At 35.5% G+C, this 25027-nt stretch overlaps 1 protein-coding gene and 1 long non-coding RNA gene across 3 annotated transcripts in view; one reads left to right on the plus strand and one right to left on the minus strand.

The window, feature by feature from the left end:
• Window positions 1-214: 214 nt before the first annotated feature.
• The window catches only part of vaspb (vasodilator stimulated phosphoprotein b), a 75452-nt gene continuing 50639 nt past the window's right edge, over window positions 215-25027 (plus strand). For both annotated transcript variants that reach the window (XM_073850614.1, XM_073850615.1), the window contains exon 1: window positions 215-666. In XM_073850614.1, coding sequence (XP_073706715.1) covers window positions 662-666 — 5 coding nt within the window. In that variant the 5' untranslated portion in view covers window positions 215-661. The remainder of the gene's footprint in view (window positions 667-25027) is intronic.
• LOC141345136 (uncharacterized) lies at window positions 9282-11414 on the minus strand. The gene is made up of 4 exons (XR_012356947.1): window positions 11117-11414; window positions 10762-10847; window positions 10394-10483; window positions 9282-9599 (listed from the first exon to the last, which is right to left on the minus strand). It is a non-coding gene; the product is annotated as an uncharacterized lncRNA (long non-coding RNA).

Here is a 25027-nt window from a genome sequence, read left to right on the forward strand (position 1 = left end):
ATTTTAAGATCAGTCAGTGCAAGTTTCTTTCAGTTGAAACAGCTCAGATTTACATTTTAGTCTAGGACTAGGTTTAAGCCATGTCTGTGAAACTTGGGGATGGTGTTTTTCCCATCATTAATTTGTAAAGCAGGACTGGAAATACGGAGCTCGGCCGCTAGGGAGTGGATGAGTACATTGCTCTGGCTGTTTTTCAGCTCGGGAGGGGGAGACAGACAGGAATGAAAGCTTTTCCTCTGAGTTGAGAAGCAGGTTGGGCTTCGGTCGCGAATGAACGTTAACAGACCGACCGGCGAACAACAGGAGTTTGTCGAAAAGCGTCTCCAGACTTTACAAGCCGCCGCGCGAATGGAAACGAGGGTATGAGGCGGAATATGTGTAGACTTTGCTCGGAGCGAGACATGAGTCGAGGATACTGATTAGAGTTGACACAAGCCCAGCTCCAGTAGCAACTCTATCCACACTTCACCTCCAACCCCCTCCTTCACTCCTCAACCAGGAAATCATCGTGCTGTGCTGCTTATCCTTCTTCCCACAGATTAAACAAAAACACCAAACCCCTCCGTGGGTTTATCCATGAGGATCTCGTCGTTTTCTCCTGGGTTTTCGCCTCTGGAAGTTCGGCTTTACGTCTGAAGAGGATCCGCACTGTCGTCGAACAATGAGGTAAAGCGCGTCAAAGCGCATTTGTTGCCGTCGCTTTTGTTTGTACTTAGTTTTGCGCGCTACAGTGTAACAAATCGTATTGATCATGACTGAGGCCGCATGTGTGAGTGACTTCGGGCTGTTAGCTGCTCACTTTCTGTGCTGCTACTCGCACCCATTGGAGGTGGGTCATCACAGGAGCAAGTGTGTCCTTTCGGGGTGTTTACACACTCCAACTCGTTCGTTTTGTCTGGCTTTGACAGCCAGAGAGTTTCTTCTTTCTGTGTCGTGTTGCTCTGCTAGCCGCTGAATGGAGCTGTTGTGAATAAATATGAATAATTTTTTTGCACTGATTTTTCATGAAATACTTTTGAATGACTTTGAACTAAACGATCCAAAATGGGAACCTTTTCCATCTTCAAAAGTGATTTTAGACATTTTGTCAAACAAATAATGTCTATGGATTGTTAATACATAGAGTTTAACATTTAAAGCTAAATTATTAAATTTTATACGAATTTTCCTATTCGTTTTGGTCATCACTAGCCTTTTAGCACAGTTAGAGAATGTCTGAAATGGCTTTAAATATTAATTTTAAAATTCAAAACTGTAGGTTTACTGTACAAACTCTGGGTGCAGGTTTGAATAAACACTAATTGTTTACACTTAATTTAACAACTTTTAATGTTATTTTGAAAAACACTAAAACGATATTTAATTTTCACAAATCTGGGAACTGTTTTAAAAGTAGTTTTTGAATGTGGTGCACCTGCATTGTACACTAGATGTACTATTTTGAAGAACTTTGTTTTACAAAACGCACAGATAAACTAACTAAAATCGATAGCTGTATCCTCAGGCGGTGTACACGAAGTTGTTTATTGTGCATGTTGAAAATGCAGCTGTCAAACGGTAAATTGGCTCTTTGTAACACGTAGCCAGTCCTCTTTTGTGAGCCCTCCCGGTTATTTCTGTTCTGGGAGTTGGCCGCGGAGCGAATGCACAAATCCTAGTGTGGGGAAGGTTTGGCCCATGAATATCAATTAGGTCACGGGACGGGTGTTCAGCCAGTAGCGAGCGTCTACATTCTCATTAATATTTATGAGCACAGCCTTTGCCATAGTAGGGTTGGTGATTTGGCGACCAGGGCTGTACCCGGAACTAACCTAAATTTGCGCCATACATGGATAGAAGCCTGATAATTCCACATCCTGCTGCGGCCTGTGCAGCTTTACAGTTGGACAGTTCAAGAGCACTTTTTTGTTTAGTTGCGTATTGCGTAGTCTGGCCATGCCAAGTGGTGTGAATCCACTAGTAATATACATATATATGTGTATATATGTATGTATATGTGTGTATATGTATGTGTATATATATGTGTGTGTGTGTGTGTGTGTGTGTGTGTGTGTGTGTGTGTGTGTGTATATATATATTAGGGCCAGGACTCGATTAAAAAAAAAAATCTAATTAATTAGAGGCTTTGTAATTAATTAATCGAAATTAATCGCATTTTAATCGCATATGAATATTTGACCTGAAAACAGTGAGGAGTAAGTTTTTTTCATATGGATTTTTAATTATACCATTGAATGACTGAATACATAAGCTTAAGCAACAAAATATTGTTTATTTTTGTTCAACCAAGTCCAACAGACCAGTGCAATATTGCCATTAAGTGTAGCAATAGGCTCGATGTCCTGTGGTGAAATGCGAATTCTTTGTTGCATAGCTTGCACACAACCATGCTCATATCGACGCTTCCGTCCATTCGTTTTTTATAACAAAATTTCCCATCCACAGGGCCAACCAAAGCGGTATCATCAGCTTCTTTGCCCATGTTCACTGTGGTTTGTTTTTGTCTGAACGCTAGTTGGTGCTCCAGTATAATCGGTCCGCCGAAACTTATCCAGGAAACGTTCCGCAGTGCAAAAATAAGTGCAATTAAATGCGTAAAAAAAAATTAATGCGTTATTTTTGTGTAATTAATTAATCTAAATTAACGCGTTAAAATCCCGGCCCTAATATATATATATATATATATATATATATATATTATATATATATATATATATATATATATTAGGGGTGGGCATAGATTAATTTTTTAAATCTAGATTAATCTAGATTAAAATGGCTAATTTGAATTCTGCTGAAGGCATTCAGAATATGTGTGCTACCCAAATAATGACTAAAAGTAAGTCTTCGAGAACGGGCCAGGTGGCGCATTAGACCAGGCGCTCATCTCCTGTTTCCAAAATGCATCACAAACTGCTTGACAATTGCATTTACAACATAATTACCTATACAAACTTGTGTAACCAAGACAAGTACTTCTCCGCAAAAGGCTGCACGACGTGCGCGTTGCCGTTAAATACACAGACGCGCACGGGCATGGATTTCTGCGTGCATAGTCTTCCATTAAACTGCGTTGCTTTTAGAAGCGTCAATTCAGTTGTTGCATATAGTTTAATGTCTTTATTTCGGGATTATCAAAGTAAATTATAACTCACGTGCCCCAGTAAAAAGGGTCTAGCAACGCACCTGCCCTGAAGCGGCTTCATAGCTGCATCCATGTCTGCACGTCTCATTTGATGTGGTCATTTCACAGAAGTTGAAGACTTGTTCTCACCTCCTACAGTGCAATTCGACTACGTATACGTCATCCGCGCTAAAATATCAAGGTGAAAGTCATCATATCTTGCGTAGTTTAGACCCAGCTCCCAACCCAACTTTGAGAATAGATTAACGGCGATATTTTTTTTATCGCCCGATAAGAGTCTCACGTTAACGCAGCACGTTAACGCCGATAACGGCCCACCACTAATATATATGTATATATATGTATGTATATATGTATATATGTATGTGTGTGTATATGTGTGTATATATATATATATATATATATATATATATATATATATATATATATATATATATATATATATATATATTCATATAACATCTGAATGACATCCCTGGTGAAAAAAACCCCCAGCTAAAACGAGCCTTGGCTGTTTTTAGCTGGTCATCAGGCTAGTTTTAGAGGGGTTTTGGCCACTTTTCCAGTCTGGTCATGCTGGAAGTAGCTGGTTTTAGCTGATCTCCCAGCCTGGTCAGCTAAGACCAGCATGACCAGACTGGAAAAATGGCCAAAACCCCTCTAAAACTAGCCTGATGACCAGTCTAGGGTCTAGTCTGGTTTTAGCTGTTTTTTTTCCACCAGGGATTATCAACATAATTAAAATGATAACATTTGCCAGAATTTCATTTTTTTTTTTCCTGATTGGAAAAAATGTTTCAGAGGTTCATCTTGTGCTTGAACGGATGTAAGAAAATCTGCACAAAGGAGTTAATGACCTGTACATAATGACACAAATTTGTTTATATTTGAATAGTGTGTAGGTCAAATCTTAAATATTTCTTCTTGAAGTTAAATCATGATTTTTCTACGCTTTACATGTTCTCAAATGTTGTTAGTTTCTATTTGGTTTGTAGGAAATTCTACAAAGTGTCCACACTTTGGAGAAAGGAAGGAAGTGGCAACACCTTGAGAATTTAAAAGACTCATTTTGCTATGTAAATAACAACAGTAACCTGCGTGACAGGTTTTTGTCAATGACTCTTTTAGATCTGTCTCGCATCAAAATAAAAGTACGTTTAAAATAAACAGATGCCCTGAAAGCTCAGCCAGGCATTTCCATGCAAATTTTAATTCAGCGATGTTATCAGGCAACATGGGTTGCCATTGTGGCAGAGAAAACTTGGCTCGGGGAGGTGTGCTGGGTCCAGGCAAAGAGCGCCGGGGTAGGCGTGGACCACGTGTGCAACCATGAGTTTACTGTGTCGGGTCTGCTTGCATAATGGCTGAAGAATGGAATGTTGTCACATTTACAAGTTTATTATCCTGTCATGTTGGGGAACGTCAATATCAGAGCGCAGCGGAGCGGTTAGCGCCTTGTTTTGAATGGCCCCTCAAACTGACCTTGTCATTTTGGAAACCCAGTATTGAATTCATGGGAGCCCAGGCTAAATCATTGACCTCGAGTCCATGGGTTAAAATTACAAAGGTGAACAATCAAAGTTCAAGTGATAGTCAAACACTGTACATGGTCCTCTTTTTCAAGTGGCTTAGAATGCCTCAAACCGTGTGTGTAGCCCAAGATTTACTTAACTATTCAGGGCTCTATGAAACCTAAAATCAGTGTTTTCCATTTGCATTTGTCTGGATTCTATAATAACGTTTTAATGGAAGTTTAAAAAGGAATACAGTAGTCAACATTTGAAGTGGATCAAAAAGGTTCATCAAAGTTGTCCTAAGCCCTAAGAACGAGTATTGTTTTATTATGATTTGATATAATTTTATTGTCAGAAATGTTGGTATTTAAATAAATGCGTAAACCCTTTACTATTTAATTAATCTTGTAAAATTTGAATAAAAATACAATTTGTATAATTGCTTTTTTATTTTATATTTTTGAAAAAACAAGTTTTCTGTTTAAATTAGCAGGAAAATTGTGATATTCCTTAAAACGCAATGTTTCAATAATTTTTATTTTTTATTATTACCTTGAGAAATACATTCTACTGGGTCATTCTGTGTCAACTCAACCAGAGGTTCCCAGCTCAAATTTTTGATTTTGCTAATATTTATTCTGAAGAAAGATAGACATGTATAGTGATGAAAGCCAAAATATTAAATGTCATGGATAAACATTTACTGAGTATTTCACTATTTTGTTGAGGGAGGTGAAAATGGCAATTTTCACCTTAGAGTCAAGTTACGGGGGGGTAAAAATGACTTCAGAAAGATGGCAGCATCATTATCTTATTTTTTACACAGAGATTGGTAGTTATATTTGAAAAATCTGTTGACTTTAGCAGTCTGCGGTGCATAATGTGCCAATGGTTACCAGTCAAAAATGGGAAAACAGCACTTTTCAGGTTTTTCTCCAAAGTTTGCATGCCTGTAACTCAAGAAGTATTGAAGATATTTGAATGCCCTTTACGATATAAATTTTCTTTTTGCCATCTTTATTTTTAAGGCTCTATGAGATTTTAATATAGCTCCAGGAATAAATCATTAAAATGTACACATTTTCATTTTCAGTTATTCAGCGGATGAATAATTACTGAGTAATCCACTATTTTGTAATTTTTGAAATGAGATACATCTCTAGTTGTAACATCATTTGTTCTTCAGACAATCCTTTTTTGAAAGAAAATAAGTATCATATTTTTTCAAACTGACACATTTGGTTTTTGACCACTGAAAGTGTACATTTTAATGATTTACTCCTGGAGCCATATTAAAATTCCAATATCTCTGGAACCAAATCTTATAGAGGCTTAAAAATAAATATGTTAAAAGAAAAATTTACTAAGACCCAATATCTAAAAGGGCATTAAAATATCGTTAATACTACTTGAGTTCCAAGCATGCAAACTTTGGAGAAAAACCTTTAAAAAGTGCTGTTTCCCCATTTTTGACTGGTAACCATTGGCACATAATGCAACAAAGATTGCTAAAGTCAACAGATTTTACTAATATAACTACTAATCTCTGTGTAAAAATAACATAATGATGCTGCCATCTTTCTGAAGCCATTTTTACCCCCCTGTAACTTGACTCTGAATCTAAGGTGAAAATTGCCATTTTGACCTCCCTCTACAAAATAGTGAATTACTCAGTAAATATTCATCCATGACATTTAATATTTTGGCTTTCATCACTGTCATGTCTATCTTTCCTCAAAATAAATATTAGCAAAATCTAAAATTTCAGCTAGGGGAGTTTTTGAAATTTGGTTGATTTGACACGGAATGACCCTACTATCCAATAGTAGTGTGTTTAATGTCATAATTTCCTTGTGGTTTAATATTAACAGGCACTGATCTATATCACAATCTGATTGTGTGGGCAGACCTACTTTTGATTTATTCATCTGAATTATTGCCAAATCCATGACAAAATTTAGTTATTATGACTGGATGACTAGACCCTAACTATTGCTTTACCTTTTATACTGCAGTGGATATATTTGCACAACTATTAGAGGTGTGGAAAGCTTTATGATATTTACATTTAAAGTAATGCAGAAACATTGAGTAATGGGAAAATATGGAGCAGGAAGAACTTGTATTGAAGGGGTGTAAAAATAGTTGTTATGACGTTAGTCTGGGGCAGGACCGTCTGTTTTGTCTAAGCAATGGCAGACACATTTTTGAAATGAAAAACATTGGATTTTTTTGTGCCCCCTAGAACTGAAATGACACCCTTCAGCTTTAAATGAAAACACAAGCACACAGGTGGTCCACATGCAGCTGGCTTTCGGCACTTGCTGTGTAATCAGTCCAGTTTGTTGCTGTGTGTATTTCTGTGTTTGTGGAAGTGCATGTCTGATTAATGGCAGCTCTGTGATTCATTGCTGTTATCAGACTGATGGCTGTGAGGGACTAGCCCAGCATGTCTTTATCTAAATGACTTCCACTCCACTACTGCTTGAGGCTAAAGGGCTTTAGGGTGGCACCGGTGGCTTTGCGACCCATGCCAGATGCTGCAGTGCAGCCCTTCTGCTGCTGGTATTTCATTTGTTATGATCTTGGGTGGTTACAGACCGTTAGATATTGAAATGATAGAGGAGAACAAAGGGGTCAATTAAAATGTTGGCTGATGGGTGACTGATGGGTGATACAATGTTCTACTGATATACTGCGGTATATATTATGGATGCACCAAATGTTTGGCAACCAAAATTATTTGGCCACAAATAGCAAATAGAGCTCTTTCAGTGTTCAAATAAACGAAAAGGGCTGAATAAATTGTACTGAACAATGACAAATGATCTAATGCCTCGTTTCCACTGAGTGGTACGGTACAGTACGGTACAGTACGGTACGGGTCGGGTCGGAAAACCATGAATTGGCTAGCGTTTCCACTGCCGACAGTACCCTTACTTGATAGGCGTGGTGTATGCCGGAAAGTAGTGATAACGTCACTTGATAGACGTGGTGTATGACGGAAAGTAGCTTGACGTCATTCTCGCGCAAAGAAGAAAGCTAAGACCGCAAACATCAATGGAGGACATTCGCGAGTTATGTTTCGCGGTGGCATTGTTTTGCAAGGTGTTGTGTGTGTTTTAAAAATGGCGCCTCTTGTGTTGCGTTGTCGTTCTGTAGCACGCGCAAGTGACGATTCTCTGTCAACCAATCAACGCTCTGCAGTGAGTCTAGCTCCACCCTTTAGTACCGTTCCACTGTGCTAGGTACCACAACGGAAGGGTACCCAAAAAGTGGTACGGTACAGTTCGGCATTTTGGTACCATTCACAACTTTTGATAGTGGAAACGCAAATAAATGCGTACCGTTCCGTTCCGTACCGTACCGTACCGCTCAGTGGAAACGAGGCATAATAGAGGCTCGCAATAATGCAGCAAACATGTGGTCAGCGTAAAAGCATCTAAAAGACTCAAAACTCATTCCAAGCACCGACAGCGAGAGACTGTTTAGAAGCGCATCCGCATCGCATGTGTTCCATGAGAAGAAAAAGGTTACTGTACACTGTAAAAAGTTTGCTGTAAATTTTACAGTAACTTACTGGCAGCTGGATGCCAGTAAGTTACTGTAAAAATGTTTACAGTATTAATACTGTAAGTGCATTTACAGTACTAAAAGGTCTTTACTGTAATTTCATTTACAGTATTTTTACTGTAATTTCATTTACAGTATTTTTACTGTAATTTCATTTACATTATTTTTACTGTAATTTAATTTACAGTGTTTTTACTGTATCTTCAATTACAGTATTTTTACTGTATTTTCAATTACAGTATCAGTACTATAGAGTTTATTTTCATTTATTTTAAACATTTTTTACCTGTAAAAACAATCCAATTAACCTACAGCACTGTAATTCAAGATTTTTACCACCCCAACCCCATAAAAATCACAATAACTCATAAGCATTAGTTCTGATAATATTCTTTTTAATTGTTGAACATTTTCTTTTTAAAAGTACAGAGACTTTGTATCATGGCAAACATACACATACTGAAAAGCAAAAATAAGTAAGTACACTACCAGTCATAAGTTTTTGAACACTAAGATTTTTTTAAAGAATTCTCTTCTGCTTACCAAGCCTGCATTAATTTGATCCAAATTTAATTTATTCCTTTGATCAAAGCTGAATTTTCAGCATCATTACTCGTCTTCAGTATCACATGATCCTTCAGAAATCATTCTAGTATGCTGATAAACATTATTTAATTTTTAGATTTTTCAGGATTCTTTGATGAATAGAAAGATATTATTTAGCAAGGATGATTTAAATTGATCAAAAGTGATAATAAAGACATTCATAATGTTACAAACTATTTCTGTTTCAGATAAATGCTGTTTATCTGAACTTTCTATTCATCAAAGAAACCTGAAAAAAAATGTATTTTAGCATTATAATAATTTCAGCAACATCATAATAATAGTTTTTGAGCAGAAAATCAAATTATTAGAATGATTTCTGAAGGATCATGTGACTGCAGTAATGATGATATAAATTAAGGTTTGATCACAGCAATAAATTACATTTTAAAATATATTCAAAAAGAAAACAGTTATTTTAAATAATAAAAATGGTTCAAAAGTGTACTGTGTTTGCTGTACTTTGGATCAAATGAATGCAGGCTTAGTGAGCAGAAGAGACCTTCTTTAAAAACATTTAAAATCTTACTGTTCAAAAGCTTTGTCTGGTAGTGTAAATAAAATAAAATCATACAGTAAAAATGTGTTTGTGTTGTGTTAAATTTTAGTAGTTTTGAGTCAAAGTTGACAAGCTCTCTGATGAGAAACGGCAGAATGGGATTCAGGCTGATGCTTGTTGTTTGCACCCTCTTTCCAGAAGTCCATCTGATCTGTGACTGTCAATGCATTTGCTGCCACAAAGGTTGACTGTCTGAACAAACCTGCAAGCACAAGAAAAACAGTGTTTAAAGAATTTGCCTCAACTGTCAAACTTGGTGCTGTATGCATTTAAAAAAAAAATGATATACTACATACGAACGCAGTAGTAAGAAAAAAAACTGAAGAAACTTTTTCTTGAAATTTTTTATAAAGAATTTTATGAATGGTTCAGTAAGTCACTGATTCTAGGTGTTTAAAAAAGGTAAATTCATTCAGTAATGAAACACTGCTGTGTGCAGAGATGCACAACATGGCTTTGTTAAGAACCGTTTTTACTAAATGGAGCAAAAAGACAATACTTTCTTCATGATTTAAATCACTTAATATTACATTCTTGTTTATTGAATTTTGTTGCCCTGACACTCAAAAGTCTGCCACAGACCATGCTAAATGCTAACCAATCTGTTCATATAAACATTCTAAACGTGTGTTTCCTAGAAAGTCTGTGCATATAATAAGCCTACTATGATTAAAAATCTCTAATTGTTGCTTTACAGTAACAATAATCTAAATTGACAGACGGTAAGATTGCTATTATGAATTTAAAGGTTACAGTAAGTTAAAGATACCTGAAGCAGCTGCATTTTGCTGTTTAAATGCTGGTTTAATAGAAATAATTTTAATGTGCATGCAAACTCAATCTTGATGTGACAAGACATGGTAATAAAAAACATTCCCCGGAAATAAATACCTTTCAAATGTGTACTTTAAATACAATATAACTTGCTTAGGATAAAAGCATCTGAAAAATGCATGAATGTAAATGCAATGTAAAACAAATTGTGTTTTGGGTTACCTGATTCTGCATGTCTGTAAAATGGACAGCTGGCTGTATGATGATTCTGCCCCTGATGGTCAGCATCCAGTTAGTGCTTGGAGAAATCTCCTGTAACAGACAGTGTCACAACACCCTTTTAGTGTTACTATAGTTTATGATCAGAAAAGACAACTACTGTACAGTAATAAAATCTACATTTTTAATAAAATAAACATTTATAATATTTATTAGCAAAACTTGTTATATTAATATATTGCTAGCCCGTTACTCTCTTTAAAAGGTTAACCTGTTCTGCAAGTCAGTGGAGAACAGCAGCCTGTGGCTAATTTGGCTAATTTAGTAACGTTAACATTAACTTAGTTAAATTGATGAAAGGGGAAGCTCACCTGTTGTTTGCACCGCGACGACGGCAATCACCAGAAAAGACTCTAATACACCTCCGATGCAGACGACATGACCACAAGACCACAAACTTGAAAATAAAACACAAAAGATGCAGTTAACCGCGGTGTTCAGTTTTACCTCAGTGTTTCATGTTAGCGCGCTGTTTATGTCACGTCTGTCACTGAAGGGACCGTCTATAAAGTTACATACGACATTGATACACACATTTCTTACTTAAACATCATTTGAAGAGAATTACCTTGCCAGCTATAAAGAGGCAGCGTTTAAAAGATATTATGCTGCTCTGTGACTAACGTTAAGTTTGTCAACTTCGGCTTACTGACATTATTAGCTTACCAGTTCATTATCGTCGATACTATGGCAGTCATTCACAGAAGAAGATCCAAAATACACCTCCGCGCTCCGACGTTACAGACGACATCCAGACCAGAAACTTGAAAATGACAAGCAAAAGAAGGGCTTGAAAATACAGTTTAAAATCTCCACAGAAACAGTGGTGTTGCTTAACGCACTTTACCTCAGTATTTCACCTCAGTTTGCTGTTAAGCTTGAGTAAGGGCTCGTCAGACGAACTAACTTGCATTAAAGGGCAGCCGAATATACAAACGTGTTTCTCAGTTTAAATAAAGTTTATTTCGACTAATATAGGTCACCTTAATTTACTCACCAGTCTGTAGCTGCGTCCCAATTCGCATACTATCCGTCCTAAATAGTATTCGAAAATAGAATTAGTATGTCCCAAATCGTAGTATGTTCAAAAAAGTATTCCAAAGATTCCCGGATGGTCTACTACTTAACTTCGGAATTCGAAGTGCGGATCAATGCACACTCTACCGGCTAATATTGCCCACAACACATTGCGCCGTGAACGAGGATTCGATTAGAACTACAAACACGCATAAAAAGTTTTAAAAAACTACAAACATGGAGGATATGCACGACCAACGGACAGGTAGAGAAATGGGTTTGAGAGTGATAAATAATCAGTCTGTAACCTGATAAAAAATATTTTATTAATGTTATCCGCGTTATATTTCATGTGCAGCAACATGATGAACTTTTATAATGACAGGTTTGGTCATTAACGTTTAAAGGCATAATGCAAACACAAGAGCAGAGTCCTCGGCATGAAAGACTCGTGAAATAACGTGCCTCTTCATTTCTCTCTAATACGGTAGGAAATCAAATTAAAACGAAATGTAGATAATGTTAACTGTGATGATTGACAGGGCAGTTTAAACAGTGACAGGATTCAGGTAACTAAGCAACAGAGCGTCCGTTAAAGAAGCAGTTATGACGAAGTAGTATGTCCCAAAGACTGCCTACTATTCTGCTACATACTCAAAAGTATGTACTTTTTCTCTACAAAAAGAGTACATACTTTTAGGGCATAGTATAAGTAGGCGAATTGGGACGCAGCAAATGTTTTCACCGTTATGGCGGCGCCCCGGCCGTCAGTCAGAAAAAAAAGGCTACCGACATGAAAAACACGATGAATATTGTTAGTTTGCTGTTAACAAGTGAAAACAAATTAAAATTGTTCAGTTTTTCATAAAACAGAAATAATATACTAACCTTTTTGTCGTGTTATTGATGCAACATTTCTCTTTTGTCCTTTTTACCGCCACTTCCTCTCAACAGGAGAAAAAAAAATCTCCCTTGCCATTGGTCAATTTTTCGCGGGCAAGTTCACTACTGTAAACGGATTTACAGTAGTGGAGAATTACAGTAGTGATCATATATTTTCCCATAATCCTTTGCAGTTTACAGTAAAATACTGTATATACATTTTACAGTATCTTACTGTAGATATTACAGTAAAATACTGTTCAAATTACAAAAATCGGTTACAGTGTATGATGACTGAAATCATCCATTAGTGAATAAACTACAGAACATTCTGTTGTCTAATACACACACAAATTGTATTTATTCTGACAGCGCTGCAGCAGCTCCTTAGCCAGGGTTCAAAGCCCAAAGATGACAATCATTCACAAATCTGCTGCTGTCAGCAAAAACTAGGACTGAGCTCTTCCTGCGGGTTTACCACTAAATAAAAGTCAACATTCATAAATGTTAGAATTGTAATTTTACTGTTGTTCTGTAAAATAAAAAAAGTAAGACATAAATAATGATAACAATCATTCCAACAGCTCTATTAATACATTTATTCTAACATTCTCCTTTGCTCAGCAAGGCTGCATTTATTTGTACATTAAAAACACACATGCCTGATTCAAGAAGGGGGTCTTAAAAATGTCCAAAGAATATTATTTTACTAACTTGTTAATTTTAAGTTAAATTGTGCTTTGTTGGTAGGCTATAATGTCGACTAGAATGTTAAAAATGTTCAGTGTTAAGTAAATATTTTTTAAATCATTGTTTTGTAATTGATTTTTTTTTTTTTTTTTGCAAAGCAAGACAAAACTTTAAAAAGCACATTTTGGCTATTTAATTAATGCAATGGTGAAAAAAATTGGCATACAAGGGGGAATACATGAAAAACCGTGTTCGGTAATCAGCCTTCGGCCCAGTGTGTAATTTTGTTCGGCTTCGGCCAAGAATTTTCATTTCGGTGCAACCCTAAGCAGAATCTTTACCAGTTGAGACATTTGTGCTGCTCTACACCTTGATTATTATATATTGGCTTATATTTTTGTATATCACTAGGGAACCACTACCATGTTGTCAGCTGTGTGGATTGAGCAGTATTAAATGCATTGATCAACTCTTGAGCAGATGTTATGCCCTAAGCTCACTGGATGGACTTGTAGCCTGCTACTTCCTGGCTTGTTACTGCATCACCAGTGTGACTTATAAAAAGGTGCATTTGTTGTTTGTTATGAACACCTCAGCTCAGGTTACAATTTAATTTGATGGGTTACATGCAGAGCACAAATTCAGAGTATGCAGTGTTTCCCCTACCATTATCTTAGGGGGGCGCCCCGCCCCCCCAACGGCACCCCCCGCCCCCCTTGAATGTCAAGTTCATTTTATTTTTGATATAGCGTCAGATCACAATAGAAGTCATTAAGGTTATCTTTCCTATAGAACAGGGCTATACATTGTTCTTTTATTAAACAAACTAAATTGCCTTGTGTTATTTATCTTATTTACACAAAGGCATGTCATTTCTGTCTTTACATGATCGCGTGTTTACAATGTCTCATCTGTGAAAACACAGACGGGATCGCGGACTCCATTCATAAAAACCGAATCTACTATAGCGCGAAATGCCACGTAAATTCGTCGATTTTTGGATTAATAAATCAAAAGTTGGTCTGTTACTTCATTCAAATCGCGATATGGACTAGTGTCTGTGAAAACTGAAATGCAAAAAGACCGTTTCAATATGAATCCTGCATGCTCCGTTTGCCTCTGTATGTATGAATGGTGGAGACGCGCTTTTACTACACGCATATACTGAAGCACACGTGACGCTCCCGCTAATTTTGGGCATTTGCATCTCGCATGAACAGATAAACTCAATATCCAAAGCTGCTGTGAGTGTCACTTTTACCGTTTCATTTGAGAAAACTAGCATCATAACATGCTGTACACACACAGAAACTTCAAGGCAACCTGTCAAAATAAAAGTAACATGTAACAGAACATTAGTCTTGTATTACTTTTGTACAGTATAATGTAGTTGTTTATATATTCCTATTTAAATAATTGACATGAAACAATATATATGATAAAAATAAATATAACAAGATTAACCACTTAATTGTAGAAAAAATACTACAATTATTATTTAAATGTTAAATTATTATTATTTATTGATTTTAACAGTAAACCTCTGTTTGTTTGCCAAAAATTAAAAGGGTTTATTTTTCATTTGATTAAAAATAAATAAATGTTTATACTTTTAATTTGATTATGAGAAAAAATAATACACACAAGAATTAAAAAAAAAAAAAAAGCAAAAGTTGGTAGAGCCCTATTGTTCAAAATGTTAAAATAGAGAGTTTTGGACTTATTTTTCCACTGAATAAGTCTATAATAATGTTTTCGTTATTTCACAAAGTAGGGTAAAGTACCGGGAAAAAAAAAAGTAACGTTGGCTACCGGCACCCAACACCCTAAGCCCCCCCCCCCCCAACACTGGAAACCTAGGGGAAACACTGGTATGGGTCACCATACTTGGCCACACGTCCTTTCCTTTCCTTTCCTTTCCTTTCCTTTCCTTTCCTTTCCTTTCCTTTCCTTGCCTTGCCTTGCCTTGCCTTGCCTTTCCTTTCCTTTCCTTTCCTTTCCTTTCCTTTCCTTTCCTTTCCTTTCCTTTCCTTTCCTTTCCTTGCCTTGCCTTGCCTTGCCTTGCCTTGCCTTGCCTTGCCTTTCCTTTCCTTTCCTTTCCTTTCCTTTCCTTGCCTTGCCTTGCCTTGCCTTGCCTTGCCTTGCCTTGCCTTGCCTTGCCTTGCCTTGCCTTGCCTTGCCTTTCCTTTCCTTTCCTTTCCTTTCCTTTCCTTTCCTTGCCTTGCCTTGCCTTGCCTTGCCTTGCCTTGCCTTGCCTTGCCTTGCCTTGCCTTGCCTTGCCTTGCCTTGCCTTGCCTTTCCTTGCCTTTCCTAATGCAAAACCTTAATGCTTACAAGAACACAGTAATGAACTATAGTGCTGGATAAAAGCAGAGCGTTAAGATGAAGGCTGAGATAGAAATGCAAAATGGCAGTAGAGTATTGTGTTGCTACATTATATAGTGTATAATAGATTGTGGATTTTAGGGCCCTATGATTTCCGTGATGCGGAAATGGTTGACGGAATTCCGGAATCCAGTCATAAAAACAGAATTTACTAAATAACACGGAATGTCAGAAGTTGTCAAAGTTTGGATGAATTAATCAGAAGTACATAATTACACTTAAATCAGACCATGATATGGACTAGTATATGTAAATATTAAGCTGCAAAAATACAATTTAAATATGAATCTTGCGTGTTCTGTCTGTCTCTATGTTAATGAATAGTACAGAGGCATGGTTTTGTTTACTACACAAATACATCTCACTAAATGAGGACATAAATACATGAACAACATCAACCAGAACTGCTCTGAGATTCACTTCATGTGCATTTGACCGTTCCATTTGAGTCAAACTAGCGTCATATTATATACACACACAACTGTTAGATAAATGTTTTGTAAAACTAAAGGTAGTCGCGACAAACCATCAAAATAAAAGTTTGGTTTAACTTGAAGACATTGTGCCAGAAATAATATTACTATTGTTCAGTAGAATTTACATAGCCTATTACTACTGCTAAAATGAAACAAACATTATTTTTTAGGGTATAATCACACAACATTTCTTCCATGTTTTATTTTTAATAGTAAATTCATTTTGTTTGCCAATAATTAAAAGATAAATGAAATTAATGTTTTATGCCTTCATTTGATAACCAGAAAATTTCTAAATACACAACACACAAGTTTTGAGGGATTTTTTTTTCATAAGGCTATTTTAAGAATCAATTTGAAGAATTAGACATGCTAAAACACATAATTTGAAAACAAGAAAAATAGTGAAAAAAATAAAATAATATAGGGCCCTAAACGTATTTTTTGTAAACTTGAAAAAATGTATGTGAAATTGTATAAATTTCATGAGTTTAATTCATTAGACATGCTTTTTGATTAAAACAATTTAATTTAACCCTTAAAAGGAGTCAAGAACATTTTTAATGGAAAAAAACTGAATCCAGAAAAATTAATACAGAAAAAATGGAATTGGGGAAAAAATGAAACAGATTTCATAGGGCCCTAGGACTTTTGGATAAACAGCAAGAGAAAATCAGGAATGCACCACAACTGTAACTGGAAAAGCTGAAAAAAAAAAAAAATCTGAAAGTGCTGGGCAAAAGGAAAATTTACTGAAAATGTTCTTATCCTCACGCTATCCCAGTTGCAGTAGAGTTTTCATCTGAACAGATTTGAGAAAATGTAACATTTCATCACTTGCTCACTAGGGCTGCAACGATTCGTCGACGTTGTCGACAAAAATCGATAATAGAAATAGTCGACAATGAATTTCATTGTCGATGTTGTCGCCAGACAACCGAGTGAGGCATCTTTCTGCCGAGAGTCGCACATACGCAGCTTCTATGCTGAGCGATAACATACAGAAATGGCGGCGTCCAACGCAGCAGCTGCGCGTACCAAAACACGCCCGTTTCACACATACTCCGTCTGCAGTACGTTTTTTTTTCCACACCCATGTTAACGGATTAGAACGTTCACAGTGTACGGACTGCAAATGCGTTCTGTGTGAAAGCAAAACGAGTCTGTGCTTCTTCTGCACCGCATACGTAACGCACACGGACTGTAGACGCACTGCAGACTGAGTATGTATGAAACAGGCGTAAAGTTTGGGAGCATTTTAGCCTGCTACGGCGAATTAAAATATTACCTGCATGGTTTGTAAAGCAGTCCTTGCGCATCACGGCAGCACCTCTGTGATGCACGAACATTTAAAGAGAAAGCACGTCGGACAGTTGAATGAAACGGAGTTTGGCTGGCCTCGGTAAGATTTAAATAACATGGAAGCCAATACGTTTTGTTTTGGATATACATTTTTGTTTACTGTTTTATTGCTGCTGATGGTTTACAGGAAGAAAATGTTTACTTGATTTTAATTTATTTTTTCTTATAAAACAAATGTGCCTGTCCATTAAAAAATTATAGAGTTTCTTAATTTATGCATTTATGTCTGTACTGACCGAGCACTGTGCCTAATTGGTTTTAGACAGGGCATTTTTATTTACTTTTAGTATGAATTGGCCTATCAGCAGCAAAATATGCATTTTTCATTGAAGTACCCCCTTCTTTCTTGTGTTTACTATAATTTTCCACATAATTAAAGCAATCTCATGCTAAATTTGAGAAAAATTGAATAATTATCCGATTAGTCGACTAATCGTTTCAATAGTCGGTGACTAGTCGACTATTAAAATAGTCGTTAGTTGCAGCCCTATTGCTCACCAATGCATCCTCTGCAGTGAATGGGTGCCGTCAGAATAAGAGTCCAAAAATCTGATAAATAATGCACAGGTCCATCAGTTAACGTCTTGTGGATTGTAAAATTGGGTAATAAACAAATCAATCATTAATTTCAAAACATTGCTTCCGTCAAAAATACAAGTCCTCTATCTGTAATAACACTTCCTTCAGTGACAAAGTGGTCTGGTCTGAATCAGGATAGAAATATGCACAAATTAAGTACAGGTTTAAAGCAAAAACAGTACAAAATAGCTTTCAGATGTGAGAGAGAACACACTGGAGGAAGCGTTAGTATGGATTGTTGACTCTTAATTTGACTAGAAGCAAGGGTTAAAGTAAAACCATTGTAATAATAGATTTGTTATTTCTTATAAACATGCAGCTATTCACTTCAGAAGACGTTTAAGTGATGGAGTCATGTGGATTGTTGTGATGTTTGGACTCTGACGGCACCCATTCACTGGAGAGGATTCATTGTTGAGCAATTGATGAAATGAAGAAACGAGCACATCTACATCTGGGATGGTTTTTCAGGAAATTTTCATTTTCAGGTCAACTATTCCTTTAATGCAGAAAAACTAGTTTAATTAGTAAACTCCAGCTGATGATGAATGCTACACAGACAGATGACCTCGTGTTTAAAGTTGTGTTCTTTCCTCACACAACTGCAGCTATAGCTTATGGGAAGGGGTCAGCCTGAGGTCAAATACTGCATATCATCAACCCTAAGTGGACATCTCTGAATGTAAATCCTTGTTGAAGTACATGTGGAGGAAATAGTCACTGCCAAGAAAGACCATTAGGGGACATGGACCTTAGAATGAGCAAAGAGTCCTGATTAAATGACCGATTGACTGGTGAACATTAACACTGTTATTTTCCTATTTATTACTGGGACGCTGCTTAGACACAATCTGTTTTGTATAAAGCGCTATATAAATAGATGTGCCTTGGCTTGACAGACATTCAGAGGTGTTGATTACTTCATAGTTGCAGTTGTGCATAGACAAAAAATAGTTCTGAACTGCATTACAAATCCTAACCACTTAGTTTCAGATCACTTTGCCAAATAAAGAGCCTTTTACGTACTACACTCTTAAAAAAAAAGTGCTTTATGATGCTATAGAAGAACCTTTTTGTCTAAATGGTTCCATAAAGAAGCTTTAACATCTGAAGAACCTTTCTGTTTCACAAAAGGTTCTTTGTGGCAAAAGAAGGTTCTTCAGATTATAAAAAGGTAAGAAAGAGATGGTTCTTTAAAGAAACTTTGACTGAATGGTTCTTTGTGGAACCAAAAATGATTCTTCTATGGCATCGCTTGAAGACCCGTTTAAAGCGCATTTATTTTTAAGAGTGTACCGAACCTAAAGACGTTAGTCAAGCAAATAAGTTTCCACCTCTGAAATTTTTTTTTTTTTTAATTCTGACTTTCTTGCATGACATAAACCTGCATTTTTGACTTTTTTTTCTTTCAATTGTGAGTTTATCTTGCAATCTCTTTTCTCAAAAATGTAAGATATAAACCTGCAATTTGCAAAAATCAAATGTGACCCTGGACCACAAAACCAGTCATTAGGTTAAATTTGACAAAACTGAGATGTATACATCATATGAAAGCTCAACAAATAAGCTTTCTATTGATGTATGGTTTGTTAGGATAGGACAATATTTGGCCGAGATACATCTATTTGAAAATCTGGAATCTGAGGGTGCAAAAAAATCAAAATGCTGAGAAAATCACTTTTAAAGTTCTTCAAATTAAGTTCTTAACAATGCATATTACTAATCAAAAATTACATTTTGATATATTTATAGTAGGAATTTTACAAAAAATCTTCATGGAACATGATCTTTACTTAATTACCTAATGATTTTTGGCATAAAAGAAAAATCTATAATTTTGACCCATACAATGTAGTTTTGGCTATTGCTACAAATATACCCCAGCGACTTAAGACTGGTTTTGTGCTCCAGGGTCACAAATTCAGAGGAAAAAAAGACTGGCTTTCTATATTTCGCAGTTTTGCAAATGCACCTTTATATCATGCAATTCTGACTTTGAATTGTCAGAATTTTAAATATAAAAAGTCGCAATTACCTTTTGTTCAGTGGCATTTTCCTGTTAAAAGGCTTTAAAAAGTCTTAAAATGTCTTAAATTCAGATTAAATATTTTTGGTCACATTACCGTTAAAATATCTTCAGTTGGACAGACCTAATGACAAAGATTTCTTGTCTATAAATTCATAAATGTACTTAAAACATTAATCTTATAACATTATTTATATATTATTTATCGCACTTGTAATTTTGCAGTGTAAATTATTTAATCTGCCTGGCAACAGCCCTATAGAATTTATTGTTGAATTGTAATAATTTGAAATGAAAGGTGCATACATTTTAAAAAGTAAAAAAATAGGTAAATAAATATTTAAGTATGTGAAAGTTGAACATCAATGAAAGTATTGCTTATAAAAATATTTTTATGTGGAATATTGTCTGCTGATATGGAAAGTTCGCTCTGTATTGTTATGATAAATATCATTAATGACATTTTAGTTTTGAAATTTCTAATTTCTAAATTCTTTTTACATTAAACACATTAAATATTACATATACTGTATGTATGTCATATAATGTGTATTTGCATGACAGGTTTAGGTCTAAAATTTCATGTAAGGTCTTAAAAAATCGTACATTTTAATTGTTCATATCTGTAGAAACCCTGATAAAGTTAATAAAGAAATGAATAATTAATGAATATTTCTACAGCTTGTATTAATTAGTGTTAATTTCAGCATTAACTACAAGGTGTGCTTGTTAATGTTAGTTAACAATGAACCACTGTATTTTAATTAGCAAAGATGAATAAATACTGTATAAATGTATTCTGTTTGTTCATGTTGTAACCTTGGAACCTTATTATAAAGTGCTTCCCTTCTCAGAAACATGCACACAGTTAATTTCTCCACTGAAAATCGACATCAGATTTCTCAGTAGTGAGGTAACTTGCTATTTTTGAAGTGGTTACTAACTCAGATAGCTCAGAAAGCAGAGACTCTACTGCCCAATACAGCTGAGAGCCTAATGCACAGTGTGCGTTAATTTTCAATTATTCAATGGACCCTCATTAATTATTCTGTGCATAGAGGACTTCCCATCATACACCCCTTGTGTGTCATCATAGAGTCTTGTGTTATGGTCGAGACCAAAAATGGCTGTTTGAGTTGAAGCGTTGTTCGTCATGAACCAGACTCGGTTGTGTAATTACAGCTTTTCTTGTCTCAACATGTCCTGATTCTCTTTGGTATTTTTAATGGTGCTGGCCCATCGTAAATCTTTGCAATTACAGCCCTTACGCCAGCCATGAATCACCCATAGACATTGAGAGCTCAAATGCGTATTGATCTGGGTCTGACTGACCCTATATGTATTCAAATGGCTTTAAATATAAGTGCCTCAAATAATAATAGCCTTGCATGCAGTGTAGCACTTTGCCATACAATTCTCTTTACTAATAGCAAATCTGAAATAATAAGACATCTAATAAGTTTCTCTGTATGGCTACTTTACAGTAAAGCAGCGTGTAAAAACTGAGCTAGTTATATATATAATCATGTTCTGGGGCATAAAAATCCCATTCCCTTTCGCCACAAAGGAATTGATTTTAGTGATATCATTAATATTATTGAAACTATTTAAGAAGGATCTAGATTTAGGCTTGTTCAATGCAAAAGTGAGTTTTAATTGAATAAATACAACAACAACAATAGATATTTGGTAAAGAGCTACACTATCTAACACATAAGTTGGTTAATATGGAAATGGGAATCGCACCAAAAGAGTCAAACAAGTTGCATATCTGCATATAGTTGTTTAATAATATTACAAAATATATTTGAAAAAATGTGTTTTATATTTTACCATTATTTGTGATTTGATACCGTCATTTAAATCTTGTTGTTTTTTTTGTTTTTTTTACTAATAGTTACTTTGTTTTTTTTTGTATATTTATATACACTACCACTCAAAAGTTTGGGATTAGTAAGATTTTAATTTTTTTTTTTTTAAGTTTCTATCAAGGCTGTGTTCATTGATCAAAAATATGGAAAAAAAACCTCTAATATTGTGAACTATTACAACAATGTAAAAGAACGTTTTTCTATATTAATATACATTAAAATTTAATTTATATCTGTAATTAGAGTTGCATTTTCAGCATCATTACTCCAGGCTTCAGTGTCACATGATCCTTCAGAATCATTCTAATATGCTGATTTATTATCAATGTTGAAAACAGTTTCGGCTAAAATCTTTTTGCAACCTGTGATAATTTTTTCAGGATTCTTTGGTCAATAAAAGGTAAACAAATACAGCATTTAATTAAAAATATAAAGGTTTTCTAACAGTATACACTACTGTTCAGAAATTGAGGGTCAGTAAATTTGTATTCTTTCTTTTTTTTTTTGAAAGAAATGAATACTTTTATTCGCCAAGGATGTGTTACAAGTGATAGCGTAGATTTACATTTTTAGAAAAGATTTCATATTTTGAATAAATGCTGTTCTTTTTAACTTGTTATTCATCAAAGAATCGTGAAAAAAAAAAAAACAATCACAGGTTTCAAAAATATTAAGCAGCTGAACGGTTTCCAACATTGATAATTCTAATAATAAATCAGAATATTAGAATTATTTCTAAAGGTTCATTTGACGCTTAAGACTGGAGTAACAGCTGATAAAAATTCAGCTTCGCATCACAGAAATAAATTATATTTTAAAGTATATTCAAATAAAAAATGATTTTTTTGCAACATGTGATACTTTGATCAATAAAAAATAAAAAAAAACAGCATTTATTAAAAATAGAAAGGTTTTCTAACAACATACACTACTGTTCAAAAGTTGGGGGTCAGTAAATTTGTTGAAAGAAATAAATACTTTTATTCACCAAGGATGTGAAAAAGCAATAGATTTACATTGTTAGAAAAGATTTATATTTTCAATAAATGCTGTTCTTTTTAACTTGTTATTCATTAAAGAATCCTGAAAAAAATCACAGGTTTCAGAAAAATATTAGGCAGCACAACATCGATCATTCTAATAATAAATCAGCATATCAGAATGATTTCCGGAGGATAATGGGACATCTGACTGGAGTAACAGCTGATGGAAATTCAGCTTTGCACCACAGGAATAAATTATATTTTAAAGTATTTTGCAACATTACTGTGTTTTTTTCTGTATTTTTGATCAAATAAATGCAACTTTGATGAGAATAGAGACTTCTTTAAAAACATTACAAGTCTTACTGATTCCAAACTTTTGAGTGGCAGTGTACATATTTCTATAATATTTCTATTTTTATAACTAAGGGCTGCACTTTGGGTTGCTCTTTTACAGTAACAGTGAAGAACACATTTTGCATTTGTGCAATTGTGGAAATCCTTGAAAGACTTCCACGTTTGCACCACCGATACAATAATAATGTTGCTTAGCTCACTTCTCTTTCTGTATTCAAGTGCAATAAGATGTCTGAGAAGTGCATTGAGATCTATTTAGCATGTTAGATCAGTAGTGTGTATTTGCTCACTGTCACTGGCCTCTGTTGTGTGAGGAGCCTGGCACTCATCCAGAGTCACACCGCTTAGCTGGGCCTCTGGCCTCCTTACAAAGCCTCTGTCACGCCCTCGCCACTTGCTGATTGGTTCATTATCCAGCTTGATTGCTTTTGAATGGCTGGTGAAACAGCCCTTATATAGGATTAGGTGCATGAATTGCCAGTTTGCTCACAGAATCCTCTAGCGTTAAATGCTGGGAAAATACATTTAATTTCTTTCTTAAATGTTTGTGGGTGTTCAAGTCGAAATAATCAAAATGCAAGTTTTGTGTCATGTGAAGTGACTGTATACTACATTTGCCATGTTTATCAGGATTCAATTCTCTTTAAACACAATTGTGATTTCGGAAGAAGTGAGTTAAGCAACATTATTATTATTATTTTTACATCAGTGGTGCAAATGTAGAAGTCTTTCAAGGATTTCCACAATTGCACAAATCCAAAATGGTTTCTTCACAGTTACTGTAAAAGTGCAACCTAAATTGCAGCCCAAAAAACCCACACCTTAGTTATAAAATGTTTAATTTTGTTCGGCTTCGGCCAAGAATTTTCATTTTGGTGCATCCCTATAATCTAGTATGATAAAACAGCATTGCTTTATCTCACATACGCATTACCAGAAAAGCAGAGGCGGTCAACTGGCGTAATAAAAGCTCCACTGCTTTCGAGCCATTTATTGCACTTGTCTCTCATTACTCCATCAGCCTTGTTCTGCTTTCATGGCTTTCATACTTTAGTGACCTTAAGAAGTCTTTAATACATTAGCTCATCCATGAACATGATATTACATTCTCTAACATTTGACTATGTAAATGAAGTAATATTTGACTGTGTAAAATCAAGGAAAATCATTCAAAAGATTGTTGGGAACCATGTGCGCAGTTGTATGGCACAGATTCTGCTTGGCCTGCTGATGGAAAGAAGTGCTGACGCTTTGTTTATTTTTTATTTTGGCCCAAGCATACAAAGTTAATGGCAAAAGACAATCAACTTCAAATGGCCAAATATCAGGCCAGTAATCAGCAATCAGATAAGATGGATATGTTTGGGGATAGAAGGGAGCTTTTATTTTTTTGTTTGATTTTTGTGAAATTTAAATGCATGTAAACCTAACCCCTCATATTAAGGAAAAGTGTCGTTCTGGGACTCACAAAAAAGGTTAGAGCCAGATTTACCAACCGACTCCTATTGAACAGCTGAAGATGAAAGCTGATGCCTCATGGTGCCAACAAAGCTTCTGATTGAAACAACAGGGAAATTTATTCACTAGGGTCTGGTGTGGCTTGTGTCGATTTGTTCTTTAACAGCAGGAAGTTGTTGTAGGCCCTCACATAACAATAACCCTTAAACTGTGACGTATTCTGTTTTACATCTCATACTACGCTTTTATTTGTTTGAGGACTGTTTCTTTCAGCATATGAGTCCAGATAACACAACACTGAGAGCCATGTGCACAGGCGGGGATGTCATAATCGCCAGCTGTTCACAGAGAACAACCGTTTTAAACACACGCTCCATATATTCACAGAGAGAGAGAGAGAGGGGCTGTAATGGGGTTTAATGGACCTGATGGTAAAGGAGTCTGTGATTTACTCCTTATTAGCACAGATCTCATGTCTCAGAGTATGTCTA

Source organism: Garra rufa, chromosome 11 (assembly GCF_049309525.1).
Source record: "Garra rufa chromosome 11, GarRuf1.0, whole genome shotgun sequence".
NCBI classification, from domain to species: domain Eukaryota; kingdom Metazoa; phylum Chordata; class Actinopteri; order Cypriniformes; family Cyprinidae; genus Garra; species Garra rufa.